The sequence below is a fragment of the Aphelocoma coerulescens genome, chromosome 9 (genome assembly GCF_041296385.1).
Source record: "Aphelocoma coerulescens isolate FSJ_1873_10779 chromosome 9, UR_Acoe_1.0, whole genome shotgun sequence".
In the NCBI taxonomy this organism is placed as follows: domain Eukaryota; kingdom Metazoa; phylum Chordata; class Aves; order Passeriformes; family Corvidae; genus Aphelocoma; species Aphelocoma coerulescens.
The window spans coordinates 16,396,041-16,412,123 of NC_091023.1; the positions used below are offsets into that span (position 1 = coordinate 16,396,041).

At 44.1% G+C, this 16,083-nt stretch overlaps 1 protein-coding gene across 31 annotated transcripts in view; it reads right to left on the bottom strand.

Annotated features, from left to right (window-relative positions):
- Nucleotides 1-16,083, bottom strand: part of LPP (LIM domain containing preferred translocation partner in lipoma) — a 332,937-nt gene that overhangs the window by 125,029 nt on the left and 191,825 nt on the right. For all 31 annotated transcript variants that reach the window (XM_069024202.1, XM_069024217.1, XM_069024216.1 and 28 more), the window contains one exon: nucleotides 4,270-4,947. In XM_069024202.1, the coding sequence (XP_068880303.1) occupies nucleotides 4,270-4,947 (678 nt within the window). The remainder of the gene's footprint in view (nucleotides 1-4,269; nucleotides 4,948-16,083) is intronic.

A 16,083-nucleotide genomic window follows, 5' to 3' on the forward strand; every position in this document is an offset into this window, starting at 1 on the left:
GGAAGGAATATATCCCTGTGACAGCAGGAGGGAATCTGGCAGACTGATTTTATTCATCTGCAGAGAAGGAAAAATTTCTAGTTGCTAAATTAATAGCAAACAGCAAGAGAATTAGTCTCAGTTCAAACGCAAGTGCCGGAGGTATCTCCTTTATGTGAGTGATGGCAGACTATAAAATTTATTAAACCAGTACAAGAGAAGTGCATCAGTCATAGCGAAGGGCACTGGTGAGCATATGTTTCTGAGGCAAAGATGAAACTTCCAAGAGAATGTCTCCATCACAGGTATTAAATCAGTGGAAAAACTGACAAAAGCTGTGTAAAAGGAGAAAACAGTGAGCCATCACAGACCCTTTTGGGCACTGCAAGCTGCATGAGACCGTGTCAGGGCTAGGTGCAGCAGGCAGCAAAGAAACCACCTCCAGCAGTGCGGAAACCACGCGGTGGCTGAAGTCCGCTAGTCACGAGCGGCCACCACCATCTAAACCACGTCACAAGCATGAGCTGCCTCATTAAATCCTCCTCATTTACAGTTGTCTCCCCACTTTTCATGGTGCTCACCTGGAAAGGCTGCAAAACTGAAGGGCTATCTGAAGAGGAGGCCGTGCTCCATATGCACTGATGCCTCTATAGGTGTGAATGGGGATACTGGGACCCATGGCTGGTGTGGGCTGACCAGGTTAAGGAACTCAGGCACCTGTGCTGTGTCTGGGAGAACAGACATGGCTCCAAAGGGACATTGCTCCCTTTCTTCTTCCAGCAAATCTGCAGCAAAGGAACATGCACTTGGATGCTGTACTAAATCAGAGCTACAAGACACTTCTGTCCTCACCAAACTGGTAAATTGTTCTCAAGAGATCAATGTTTTTGTTAAGATTTCCACCATTCTGGACTAGAGCCACAAAGCTGTCTGAAATGGCTTCAGTGGTACCCAGCCCGGATGTTGAAAACATGCAGATCCCTTCAGGAAGGAATGTGGCTCCCAAAGCCTGTGAGTAGAATTAGGAGAATAGCTGGGATCTGAGATCTAAGAAGAACAAACCTCCCAGAGCCACCCCTCAAATATGCCAGGAGGTACATGAGGTCCCTGAAAGGTCCACAAATCCACTTGGGAGATGCGATAGTGTCTCAAAAATGCTCAAACATGACCAAAACAGTGAAAGGACCTAGACCAATCTGAAGATACGAGAGCTCAACAAGGGTTTTCAGCATCTTAACCAGTCCAGCACAGAAACATTTAGTGATAGCTGAGCTGGTCAGTGGTGGGAGTTTATCCACCCTGCCTTGGCCACAGGGAAAAGTTCTGGGAATACTCCCTGTCAGAAACTGGCTTTGTCATATGTCTACAGTGGACCTCTTGGTGCCAGAAATGAGGGTACCTAATGAGCCACCCTGGTCTTGTGCCCTCTGCCCCTTGGGAGAGGAGAAGTTAAGAGAGAGGCTTCAGATTTTGACTTGCTCTGAGCGGGCACAGCATGAGCATGAGAGAAGCCAACTGTGTCACATGTTTCTGTGATGGTCTCATGAGAACTCTGCTGCTGCTCCTACAGAAGTCCCCACCACCCACCATCCTGAGGTTTTTTTGGCTGCTGAAGCACATGAAGGTTTAAATGAGGACATGCACTCCACCAGATCATTTCCTAACTGGGACTTGGGCACTAATGCTAGACAGGGTACTGCAAAAGACTAAAATGCCTAGAGGCTTTACATGCATGACTCTCACTCCGTAAGTGGCCCAAGGACAGAATGCAATGTGGAATTGTGTGTGAGTAAAACTCATTGTATTCAGTAGGCTTTAAGAACCAGTACAGATTATTTGCTGTTCCCATACCAATCCAGATTTATTTTGGATCAGCAGCGACTTCAACATGATTAGTACACAACTAAAAACACAGAGCCACAGTGTCATGAACCTCCTCCTAGCCAGAATGCCAAATAGAAACTTTTTTTTTTTACCCTTTAAAAACATGAAACAAATTTAATGAAAAACTTTACCTCTCACAGTGATGGATCATGCTATATGTTAGAATTAAGGACCATGAACTTTTAATCTGAGATGGATTTGCTACAACATCCTTAATAATTTGCACACAAACTGTGTTCAAGATTAAGAATGCACTTTTCTAAATACATTTAGAAATTGTTTGATATTTTAAAATCATCCCCTTGCAAGAAGAAAAATTCCTAAAGGTCATCTTACATTTTATGTGATACGTATTAACGCTTCTTACCCTGTTTCCTTAACTGAAAGGTTTCAAACCAACCTTGAAAAGGCAAAACACAACAAAATGCAAAAGCATGTGTGTGTGTGTAGGAAAAGATGTTAAAATTCACATGATAGCCAAGTCAAATTACAATTCTCCCTAACAGACATCTGGCTATAACACAGTCTTTTATTTTTCATTTTAAATAAAAAAATTCCCAAAGTTGATTTTATGAATTAGTTATTTTGCAAAGGAAGAGAACGAGAACAGCACATAGTAAGGCTGGACAACACTGCTTTAAAGGCAAATCCTGACACCAATATGTTACAAAAAATTTGTAAGCTCAAAAGTGAAATAGGTGAGAAAAGAGATATTTAACAGGTTGGAAGAGAGAGCAAGTTTCTGGAGGGATCTACCATCAAGCAGATGATAGTCTGTTCTGCAGAAGAAGTGAAATTATTTTTTACAGAGATATTTATGAAGTATTTCTGCATGTGTATTTGAAAATGCCATGTGCACACACACCAACATGTATATATACATATATATAGGCATACATGAAACCCCAAACTTGAGCTAAATTAAATTGTTCCTCCAGCTTTGTAATGCAAATGAGACTAACAGGCTTGTGCTGTTTGTGGTTTGAGATGATTTGCGTTTCCATAGAGATGCTGACTGAACTACAGTCTTTAAATTTTTTATATATATGCCTACTTGTATCTATAAAAGTCTAAATATGGATCTGCTGTACCTCAGCATTTCCTCAGTGACTCCACTGGAACCACAACAATTTACATCAGTTAAGGCTATGTGCAAATTTTGTGTCTTTCACTACTTTCCAGTCTAAGCTCTGTTCCAAGTACCTGCAGAGATGAGAGTTTATTGCTTCTTGCCCTGCTTCAAAGCTTCTTGTTAAGGAAGGGGAAGAAAAGAGAAAAAGAAGTTTCTTAGCTGCTGGCAGATAATATTTCAAGGACTTCTGTAATTTCTTGCCCTCTCTAAACTACCTCAAGCAACATCTTTGTCTTCCAATGTTCCCACTGTCAGGAAACCCAGAATTCAGGGAAGACCATCTGTGTGCTGTTAGAGAAGGAAATGACAAAGGGACAGGCTTTCTGTTATGTATCAGAAGCTTCTTCCCCTTTCCCTGTGAGCACCCAAAAACTCAAGAGCACGGATGTGTTCAGACGTGCCAGGATGAGCCTGGGCAGCAATGGCATCATTGCCTCCCTGCCTCACCCTTGGTGGAACCTCAGCTCGTCATACACAATGTGGGCTCTACAAAACTAAAACATCTCTGTCCTCCCAGAGCCACATTAGAGATGGCCGCCAGCAGAATTGGCAAAAGCCAGCCAAGATTAGCTTGGGCAGAGAAACCAGGCAGACACACCTTAACTTTCTATTTCAAATTGACTTCACTTTGTGAGGTCCAGGCACTGGTTAAAGTGGATGGGGGCCACCCAGTGTACCAACACTGGAGAGGAAAACCAGAGCCGAGCTCTGTGGGGACTCATTTCCATGTGGTTTCAGTGATAAGTGATCTTTGAACAGCGACAAACCAGAGGATAACCTCTGCAATCACTCTGAACCACAATCAAAACCAGCCTCTCGTGTACCTCCAATCTGCCTGAGGACAGGGAGCATTAATTGTTGAACCAGGGATGTCCACAAGCACACGAAGCAGCACACACTCAACCTCTTACTTCATCTTGGGAGTGCCCAGAAGAAAAGGCGATGCCTTACGGAGGCATGGCCAGGGAGCTCCTTGGGCAACAGCACGTCACAGGGACAAAGCCTCCCTCCCTCCTGCGGGCTGACATCATGCCTTCACATTTGACAGCATCTCACCCTTTGAGGCTGACGGTTTTTCTAAGCCCCCACAGAGGCTCTTTTCAAGGCAGAGGAGAGTTCCCTATTTCCAGCTTTTAAGAAGCCATATGTAGGGAGACCTGCCCCACACCCCTGATAGTACCATTTAACCCCCCGCCACCTTTCAGGGACTGTCCCAGGCCACGCTCAGCCATGTGGCTCTCCCAGGAATGCCGGTGACCACCCACATCTCCTACCTTCTGCTGCAGGGCGGGTGGCTGCGGGGCCATCACCGGGTCAGTGATGTAGGTCTTTTTCGTGCCTGGCGGCTGGTAGAGCCCAGGGGGAGCCTGGCCCATGGCATTACTTGCAGGATAAGCCGGCTCAGCCTTCCAGGAGCTCTGCGGCATGTAGGGCGCTTCGGAGCCGTTCCTGCCGCCGTACCCCCCGTAGTAGGGGTCCTGGTAGCGGCCCTGCGGGGGCGCGTATCCATAGGCGGGCTCGGCGGGCCGGCCGGGCGGAGGGGCATAGCCGTAGTCGGGCCCGTGGGGCTGTGGCGCTCCGTACTGAGGGGCAGCAGGCTGGCGGGACAGCGCAGAGGCGTAGGGCTGGCCGGGCCCCAGGCTGCCGTAGTGCCCGGGCTGCGGGCCGGGCGGTTGGTAGTGCGGGCTGGGCTGCGCCGTCCTCACCTGCACGTTGAAGGCCGGGCGGCTCGGCGTGGAGGCCGTGGCGTAGGAGGCCGGCACCGGCTGCGGCTTCAGGGTGCCAACGGGAGTGACCGGGATGGGCGCTGGCTGCCCCGGGCCCTTGGCAGTGGACTTCTTGGTGGCGGTGAGGGGAGGCTGGTTGGGGATGATCATCCGCTTGTGGCCAGTGACAGGGGTGGACACGGATGGGGTGGTGGTGGCGGCGGAGCTGCTCGAGGTCCCGGAGCCCTAGGGAGCAAGGAGAGAGATAAAGGATCAGCAGGACTGGCCACTCAGGCACCGGGTCGAGCAACAAGGGTGGAAATGGGGGTTTACAGTAACATTTGTGCAGTAACTCAAACTGCTTAGGAAAGCAAGAATAACCTAAGGCCATGCGTTATAAAATGGTAATAGCAACCTTCCCCTGCTCTGACAGAACAGGGACGGCATCGCAGCAGCCGAGCAGAACTGCCATGCATGGCATTTCATCTCTCCTTGGAGGCTTCTCCTCCGCCTCCAAACAAACAAACAAATTAAAAAATGATACATGCAAAAAAAATGGAGACTCACTAGAGGATAATTAGGGGAAACCCCATGCATTCCTGTGAAAATGAGAGTGTTTTGAAAAGGAGAGAAAATGAGATTATAGTCTCTATGGAGACATGAAATTCCTTGGGTCCCTAGAGCACTTGTAGGGTTCTGCCCCAATACAGGAGCTGCTTTGTGCAGGAGGCAGCAGATTGGGATGGCCTACGAGCAGGTCCCAAGCTTAAGAACAAACTCAGATCAAAGCAAGATACTGAGGAGTCCCTACCCCGCCTCTGCTGCTTGAAAGCCTGGACTGACCCCAGAAAAGTTAAATGCTACACATGCTTCATTAAAGGGCAGAAAGCAGGTCAGGATTTCCAAGAGCTTCAGAAGTCAGCTCCTACCATGGCAGCCATGTAACCCTGCACCAGTGCCCCAGGCACAGCAATGCTGGGGCAGCCAGGGAAGAGGATCACAGCAAGTGCTGCTGCTTCCTTCAATTTGGCCATGGAAGGAAGCTTTGGTGCAGTGACGCTGTCTAATAGGCATATTATATTCTTCAAATGTACTTGTTTGTCTGGCTCACCTCGCATTCAAATGTTCAAAAACACCAGTGTGAAAAGACATCTTTGTTAAAGAGGTAACAATGTGAAATACTTTCTGAAGAACAGTGATAAACACTCTTCATGTCTTTTCACTAAATCAAAGAAGAGCAAACTTAAATTTCTAGAGTTTAGGATTAGGTAAAATTTCTTGCCTCTCTGTTTTCCTTTATTCTAAAAGAGAATACCTGAATTTTATGCCTTCTATAGAGAGATACATTAAAGTGAAGACATGCAGTTTGACTGCACCTAACATCATAGTTATACAAGGTTATATCTCATTCAAACTTCCTGTACCAGGCTTGATCTCATCCACGATCTGCTCGATAGCCTACAAGTTCACAGCAGCCCAAAGCCAGGCCAGCTCAGTCTTCACCCATGGTTATGTTCACTCTAAGGCATGTGCCACCTTTAAATGACCAATCTTGTATTTGTCCCCAGGTATTCCTGCTTTATGCAGGCACCCTGACCTCCACCTACTGCCCCATCACCCTCTTACTGGGGAGGGCATGGTGGGGACTCTTCAGGACATGCACAAGCTGTACCCGGGCCAGAGAAATCCTGTGCCTGGTCAGCAGGTGGCGGCAATTAATTGCTGCCAAACCACCCAGAGGGGGCTGGGGGAACTCCAGACACCCTGAGCCCACCCTGAGTTCTAAACTCATCCTCTGTACGGGGTGGGAGAAACTCAACCTCTGTACAGGGTGGTTGTGCCCCCCAACATTTGGTAACCACCTCATACAAAGAAAAAGAAAATAAGCACAAGCCACTCAGCCTCTAGTGCACAGCCTACAAGCAAGTCTACGTGAGGGATAAGAAAGCTCTACCACCCAACTGGTAGCTCTTCCCTGGTGATGTGCGAATACTTTTTTGCTGATGCACTGGTAAAGACCTTACTCCTGCAATCACACCTTCAGGGCAAACCTCCCACAAGGAAACACTATAAATCAGCAAGAAAACGCCAGGCAAATAAGAGCATCAATCTGTGCCGAGGAGTGTAAAAGGTGTATATTCAGAGGTGGGGCATAATAATAATTCCTGATGGAGGAAAAACATCTCAATGTATTCACATGCTGACATTGCTAACAGATCCATGACAAGGCAGCACATAGACAGACTGAAGACATTTTGAAACTGAGAGCAAGGAAGAGCTGAAGCATGTCTCAGCTGAACTGTGAGGGCAGAAAGAGGTTAAGGGTCTGTAGCCCTCCACTAATACTGCCAGATTCTTCTACTTCTGAAACACCTCAAGAGAAGCAGGTACTCCTCCATCTCCATCAGAACACAACTGCCCCAGCACTCATTGCTAGCAAGAAAACTTGTTTTCTGTCAGAATTGTTCTGCCATGTCAGGTTAGCATTTATGCCTGGGAGTGCCAGAAACCTTCCCATTTCCTCACCTATTTCATTCTTGTAAATTACAGTAGTTTGTCCACTTACTGTAATGGGATGAAAGGTCCACAATGCAGCACTGTGTAATTACCAGCAAAAAAAGCATTTTTCTTTTCCATCTGAAGAGGTAGAAGGTAGATAATGTTATAAAGAAAATGCCTGTCTGGGCGAGGGGGAAAGAGCAAACCAAAACAACATAAACGAGCCCTGTTCGTCTCATTCTGTACTTCTGAATGCAGACTATGGAAGCAAGTCATGACGGACGCTACTAAAGCTCTTCTGATTCTGTCTCAGGAACTGGGGGACTTTAATCTAACATATAAACATCCAAATAACACTTCACTTAATGTGCTGATGCCAGTCTCCTGCCTGGACTGGAATACACCTTAAGAATGAATGATAACCCCTTCTTCCAAAAAAACCCCAAACCCTCACGGCCTGTGGACTGGCACTCAGCAGCTCCTGTGTTTGACACTACAAAGAGGGTGAGCTGGAAGTGTCTCCTTCTGCACCAGAATCCAGTGAAGAAAGGAGGCAATTTGGGGGAGCAGAGCCCAAGCTTTGCTGTCAACTCCCCAGCGAAGGCCTGAGCTAACAAGTACCGGCTGCATTGTGGCATCAAACCACAGGCTGTCTTGAGGAGGAGGAAGTTTGCATCAGTAGGAGTCCCCAGAGGCACCCTGCGTGACTCATTCTGAATTCCTCTGAGGGCACTGGGCAAGTGTGTGATGAAAGCTGGGGTTTAGGGGGGGAGGTGTAAGGCTAGCTGATGTGGTGTAGTAGAGAAATGGGACAGACTACAGGGAATCTAACACTACTGGAGCATTGATGATTTATGGGGACACAAATTGGTTGTAGCTCTTGAGCAAGGGCACAGGTGAGGCATCACCATAAATCCTCTGCCCTTTTGCCTGAGAGAGGGAAGGGTGGCCACAGTCCAGCCATGCACTCAAATATCACCCCAGGCTTAAACCTTAAGATTACTAATGGATTAAGAAAAAACTTTATAAATGAACAGTAACTACGGACAAGATTCCTGCTCTGAGGACAGGAATGTGCAGAAGGATGAGAAAAGGGTACTCAGATACCACTAGAAGAGAGATTTCAACAGCTGTCTGGAAGGCACTAGGAGGACAGGAGGGATGGATGAGGCTATAAAGATGCCAGGTAGATGGAATAAGGAACAGAAGGCTGGAAAGGGCTATCTATATCACTGGGTACAGTCTAGCAAAACAGATGACTGTCACAAATGTTTCATCCAAGTGAATCCATAGAACTTCTACCAACACGAGGTAGACTCATCCAAAAGCACATCAAAGTGACAGCCCAGAAACACAACAACAAGTAGAAACAGGAGAAAGAAAAAGGAGAAAGACAAAGAGTGAATTCATAGGAGTACAGGCATCCCTTTCTCCAGCAGCTCCTGGACAGCTCATTTCAAAACCATACTGCATTTGCAAGTGATTATCAAAGCCAAACACGGTCTCTGACATCGTCTGAGGGCTGTTTTCAGAGGAAGACAGGCTTTCCTCTGCTCGCCATGCCCTGATGAAACTGTCTGACACACTTCGCAAGTGCAAATTAGAGCCACGCTACTTACCATCAACCCCTTCTTGCAAATTCATATTTGCAAAGAGAGTAAACTAGAAACCCCAGGTGTTGATAACACAGAGTTGTTAAGAGAAACTAGAATAGGAAGGAGTTAAATTCAGAACCTCATCTACCACAAGCATTATAATACAAAATCTTTTTTTTTTTAATGGGAAAGCACAAGAGCCTTGTTTAAACACAGATGGAAGTACCTAAATGTACTGCCTCTTCTACAAATGAATTATCCAGCAGTTCAAATAGAGGTGAACTAATACTGACAGAATCAAGTAAAACTCAATCAATGTGGGAGGAAAAAAACCCCAAAACACTTCTCCTAAAAAAATTTACCATGTATAACCATGAGGGGAATCATTTGGCTTGGCAAATCCTGCCCTGTCTTCTTAAATGCAGAGAAAGTTTATAAACATTTGCAGGAGTTTCTTGTCATCAGACAAGTCTATGGCATTGTGATAAAGCCACACTGTCCAAGGGATCTGACTGTCAGAGCTGGGTATCTGGATTCAAAGCTACCCTGGTGGGGAAACCTAAAATCCTGAGTATCATTGATTCTTCATCCTGTAGAAATTATTTACATAGATCTTAAATTAAATTCAATGTACATCAACAACTAAAAAGTCATTGCATAGGTACTAGGGATGAAACCTGTTGTTCTACAGAAATTAACCTATAATTATTTACCATTTTCAGGGTTAAATCTTAAAAAGAGGACAGAATAATCACAGCCTACAGCATGAGCATGACTCTATAGGATCAGCTGGAATCCATATGAAAAGGACTTCATTCTTTTACTTTGCACATTTGTAGAATTATTTTTATAGAATCCCTTCAGTTACTCAAGTTTCAGAGACTGAATCAAAAATGCCAATACAAAGTTTATCACATTCTATTCAATTCTCCAGGCACTTTTTCATAAAGGTACAGTTGAATAGCTTTAGCCCTTTAGCTGTCAAATTATCACATATAAAGATACATTACTCCAGCTCAGTGGTTTTCAACCTTTATGCTCGGCAGCCCCCAAATGTTTTTCAGAAGAGACAAGCTCCTTTATGGAGAAAGTTAATCTATTGACATAAACACAGGTTTTTCAGTTACCTTTCATTGAATTCTTCTTAGTTACCTTAGGAGTGATCCATGGACTCCCAGGGTTTGCAGAGCAGAGGTTGAGAACCACGGCTCTAGCTGGGGCTGCCTTTTTTGGGCATTTCAGTCACTAATTACTCCAGGATAGGAATGAAACAACTCTTCTTCCTCGAAAGGCAGATACCTGGCAACTACCGGTGGGCTGAACCCAGGATGCGGCGTTCTCAGGGGGCTGCCAGTTCAACGGGCCAGTGCAGCACCTCTCCTCCTAACTCAGCCCCTCTCCTGCATGGTCCACTGACACAAGCTGGGCTGAAACACAGGGCCAGCTCAGGCCACCTGAAATCCTTTAAGTAGCACTCAATGGTGGTGGAAGTTGGGGGCCTGGGTGGGAAGGGCAGCAAACGGTGGAAAATTAACTTGGTTTATCCTAACACCAATTGGCATTCACCTTGGCTAGCTGGAGGTGCTTAAAGCTCTCTCTCTGAAATGTATCTCCACAGGGTCATTTATCCCATTCTAATACTGAAGCCTAAAACAGGGGAGATGAATCATCCACTGGGGGAATCTACTTCACTCCACTGACTGTAAAAGAAGCATAAAAACAGGCAAGACAAGTCACTGAATATTTAGACAGCACAAGTTAGTGGAGACAAATTCCACAATAAGCAGGTAATTTTGATGTGACTGTAAGAAGCACAGATCCCTTTTCCCTGCATTAAGTGCCCTGCCACTCAAGCTCAGCTACGGCAGCACACCAAAGGGATTTCTGAGTGCCAGCAGCTCAGACAATCTGCCAGGATCCTGCTGCACCCTGTAGCCAAGGCATGACCAAGAGGTTGTGTTGCAAGTTTATTTCTAGTGTATGAAGGGGGCTGACATGAATGGGACACCCTTCCCCACTTCCTTTTCCACCTTTGTGCTGAACAGTGGCTCCTGCTGGAACTGGAGCTGCTGCTTTTCCAGGAGCAGCATCTGGGCTGAGCCTCCTTTCTGCCTGAGGTAGCAAATCTCAGCTCCCCCTCAGTATGGGAAGCATAACCACAGAGAAAAATGAAATGTTCTGCTTTAAAACCTGGGCCTTTAGGTACCTGAAAATGTGAGCAGGCATTTTAGGGGGTTTCCTGATGTGCAGACACCTCTACCTCCTGCTGACTTCAAATTCTGTATTTGAACAAGCTGCCTTGCCAGTGATAACGTATGGCCAGGTTCCCCTGAACCTGTCTGAACCTTCTTCTGTCTGAAATAACATCTGGGTGAAAATGAGAAATCTGGCCTCTCATTTGGGACTTGCAGATGCCTGGAGTCCTGGTAGAGCTCCAGCTGGGCTGCTTCATGTCCAGAGATCTTGAGTGGATGGACTGCTCCCATTTAGCATACCTGATGCATTTTCAATATACAGCATTCCCTTGCCTTCTTTATAAGGTCCAGACAGCCCAAGCACACCGAGGACACATCTTTACAACTCTGCACTGCTGCTATGCTGTGCACATAGCTCAGTTGCTAACACAGATTTCTTTTTAAGTGTCAAAATGTCCTTAGAATCCAATCCAAAGTTTTGAAGTCTGGTCCAAACCTTAAACCCCTCAGCCAAAACACGTTTATAATCAGATGAAGTTTTTCTTTACACTTTCATCATTCTCTCATTTCTAGTTTACAGCTGACAAGCAAGTGTCACGGATGTATGGGCTGTGCATGGATCAGCAGCCACACTCAGACTTCGCAGATGTGGGATTCAATTTGCTGGCTTGATCACCAGAAGCTATCAAGGTACTCAAACAGATTGCTCCTAGGCATTATACCAAAAGAAGAAGAGGAGAAATCTAATAAAGTGTTCATCTCTGGTTCTCAAATGAAGAGAATACCTTGCAAATGCCATAAAGTGTTGCAAGAACACAACTGCTTCTGAGCTTTGATCTGTTTTTCAGCTGCTACCACTGGTGGAAAAGGAGTCAACATAGTTGTTAAAGTTTCTGTCCATAACCTCTTTTGTACTCCTTGTGATAGCCCAGCTTGAAACCACGAGAGATGGTGCACAGAAGAAAAGGTGCTAAGAGCTGACCTCCAATATTTTATCATGGAAAACAGCCTTCCACAACTGACGCGTGCAGTTATAGACACACACCTTGGTTCAGCTTCCAGTGTGGGTGTCAAGTGTTTTAGGCAATCTGGGTTTCCACTTTGCAACACTCCATTAATTCCAAAGAGTCTGAATACATCTGAAAAATCTGGTCTCCAAAACACAACAGTGTTATGCCAGGGAAGAATTTCCTTCTCAGTTTCATATTTACTTTTTTATTTACTTAATACTATCGCTACGATGACTACTCTGAGCTTTTTTATTTGCTTTTCCTTTTCTGATGACTGATCATCTGGTATTTATGAGAAGGACTCTGTGAAAGACCAGTTTTAAAAGATGTGCAAACAATTGACCTAAATACTTTTAATGCTGGTGGACAGTCAAGGTCCATAATTTTACCTTAATTCATTCAAAGGGTTAGTTATGATTTAAACTCTTCTATTTAAGCAATTCCACATGAACCACTTCAAATGCAGTAGCAACTTTACCTACAAGAATATCAGATATCAGCATGAGACATAACTGTCAAAAAGTTACAGAAGATGCCAGTCAAGAGAAGTTAAACCTTTTCTGATTTCATCTTGGGATATTTCTGTAATTTCCCAGTGTCATTACTAAAATGACATTATTTGCACTCATCTGGACCTGAGGACCATGCAGTGGCAGGCCCCTGCACAGGCTTACTCAGTAGCACATGGACTCAGCAGTAAATTATGTAAAAAGCTGCGCACCACAGTGCTTTGGCCACACCAAAAGGCAGAACTACCAAGGACAATCCCAGAAGCAACGACCACACAAAGAACAGCACAGCACCATGTGAAGACAAGTCACCATGTGCATGGAGCATTGAAGCAGAGCTCCTAAAGGAACACCTCCTCTAAGGCTCAGCAATGCAGGAATGTCCAAAGCATTTCCATTCACCAAACTGGGCCCTTCTAACAGGCTGAACAAATTCCCTTGCTTAATTTAGGCAAATATTGCTGAGCCTGACAATGGGGAAGCCCCCACCCCCCTATAAATAAGAACTTTGGGTAGGCTAAGTATTTTTATGACTCTTGCTATTACTAAGCTAGTGAAACTTAAAGTATCATAATTACAGCATCCACAGACTTTAAAACGTTTTTTTCCTTCCTTTTATAACTTGCTATTTGTAATGGAAAAGAAGTTCCTGTGCATGACAAATATGGGCAGATTTGAGGGTTATACAGGTTATGCTGCTATCCATGGATGTGCATCATGATTACAAAAAATGGACTAACAAGGTATAATGGCAGATGCACAAGTGAGGGAAGAGGTCTGCACCTCTGAGCGACAGGACAAAATTACACATACTGAAGTCTTCTGGAGAAGTCTTCTACAATTTATATGGAAAACTTAACATTTTCTATTGTCTGTTGAACAACAGATATAAAGAACAGTCCAAAACCTCTATAAAAACTTCTCATTTCCTACTAAATTGCAAAGGAGTTTAGAGTGTTTATAGAGTATACAAGCTTTCTTCCTTTATTAATTCTAGAGAACACTAAAAAAGTGTGCATATGCACACATAAAATAATAGGAAATACATATGCACCCAGACACTACTTGGTTTACTTTGTGTTACTTCTTATTTGTTTATGATTCCATTTATTTGCTGCACTGCATTTATAACCTATTTATCTTTTTGAATTCCAAAACTCTATTAAACCAGATTTAAAACATTATCCTACCAGAGGGCATAAACATTTTCGAATGTTAGTAATGCCTCTATTTCCTGTGAAAACCATGTGTTTTTATTCTTCTTTTCCCCACATTTTAAAGCCTGTGCAAATAGCAGTACAGAAGAGCAGAGGCATCAGTGAACAATTCTGTGTTCATGCAACATCTGCTTTCTTATGGTTCACTTGAGGTCCAGAACCCACTGTCATCTGCCAGTATTTTTAGTGGGCTACAAAATGGTTCAAGTTAATAAGTTGAGTGGTTAGCAGCAGAATAAACTATACAGCCACACCAAAAAAAATAAGAGTCTAACAAAAAAACCCCAAAAAACATAAAAGACAGGCAGATGTGACAGAGAGTTTATTTTCTTATTAGGTTCAGTGTACACCTTTCCAAAAGGCTGATGAGCTCCAACAGCAGGTCAAATTTAACAGTTTTCCCAGATGGCTCCTTCTGGGAAGTGGAGTGGAACGTTCCCTCATTTATCCGTCTGCCTGGGTTATCACCACTGCCTGAAATACCTTAATCTTTCCACAGTATCGCAGACTCCAAGCACGATGTTGAGAAATCTGATTGGAAAGGTTTTCTTTCACCTGCTGTAGCTTTTAAAATTAGTCTCCAGGTATATAAATATATACATCAAGATACACAGAAACCCCCTGCAGCACACTTCTAGTCAAAACACCAGGGCATTACTATAACCAGTCAAAAAACATGAAAGAGAGAGCATTAATTCATAGCACAAGCAAAAAAGCCAATCTGTACTATAGAAATACTTGGGTATGAAACAATATGGAAAGTTAAGATTATTTTTAAATTCAAGTATTAACTCAGAATAATCACTGTTTCTGCACTATTTTCCTCTTTTCATAGAGAACATATAATTACATTAAATGTATGGTAAATAAAGTGTTTACTAAAATAACACACTGATAAAAATTTAGAATCATAACAGTATCACTGTAAAAAGCCTGTGCAAAGGAATGTCAAATCCATTGCCTCACCAGGCTTCGTTCCGTTGCAAATGGCATTATAAATTAATCCAGTTTTCCTAAATATGCCTTGAGGAAACAAGACCACAAATAGCCATTGTAAGTTTTAATATAAAAAACCCACAAAAAAAAAAACCAAACAAAGAATAAACAAAACCCTCCTCTTCATTCTTAACCAGAATGCAAGAGCTGTGTTTTCAATGACTGATACTGCTGACTAGGTCATATACTTTGTCCAAAAATGTCAACCTTTTATGATACAGCTAAGTTCTACATCCTAGTTTAATACCAGGCTTTCTCCTTTGCCACGCTTCTTACAGCCCAGTGAGTTTTAGGAAGGAAAAAAAAAGTTCCTAAACTTCATCACTAATGACCTAATGAGTCCAATAAAGTTATGATTTGTAATTTTTCCTACTTACACCGCTCTTGGACCAAAATAACAGCCCAAAACATTTGCTCCATGGCTTGCTGACTGGGTTATCACAGTCACAGCTTAGAACTAAAATACTCTTCCATACCCCTCAGTGCGTGAATTACATTTTTAAAAAGTGCTGTATATCAAGCCAGATTCTGATCTCAGTGACAGTGGAGCCAGCTCAAGCAAGTCTATTGACTGCAGCAGATTTACTCCAAACATGCTGGCTGCTGCAGATCTGGATTTGGCCTTCTACTGCCTCTGAATTCACACAGTTTGTCTCCCCACTGGGAACACAGCGGAGGTTTCTATGCAAACAGTAATGCATCCTACCAACCTGACCTTCTCCAAGTACAAATCATCCAGCTTTGCTCAAAATTCAACACGCTGGAGATCTTGGCAATTCATCCTGCTGCAGCCTGAATGAAAGCAAATGCAAATTCTAATTGAAGTTAAATACAGCCTGCACTGGACTAAACCTCAGCACCTCCAAGGACTCAGCTCAGCCTGTCCCAGTAGCAGCACTTCCAGCTGTGCACCCAGCCACGAACCCTTCTGCATTAGGAACTGAACCCAAGCATGCTAATTCAAAACAAACAGACGTATCCTCCCTCTCTCCTCACTTCTTTCCTTGTGGTGGATGTATAAACGCATACTGATGGCTACTGCGACTTGTAGTCTAACTGATTTTGACATTTTTAACTCCAGAATTTGAAACAGTGACTTTCTAGCCCTGGGGCAGGAGTACTAAATGCTAAAAAACTTTGGGACTGGGGAGTATTAATTTTAAATCTGAGAGCTTGGCTTCAGCAATGTTTCTAACAAGGGTTCAATGCTCTCCAAAACTCAGCAGTGGATGCCCAAAAACTGCAAGGAATTTTGGATCCAAAATGGAGTTTTGTGGCTTTAATTCTTGTTTTTGACAGGTCAAATTACGCTCCAGACCTGAACTTGAAGGGAATGGGGAGAATTCAGGTCTAGCTCTGAA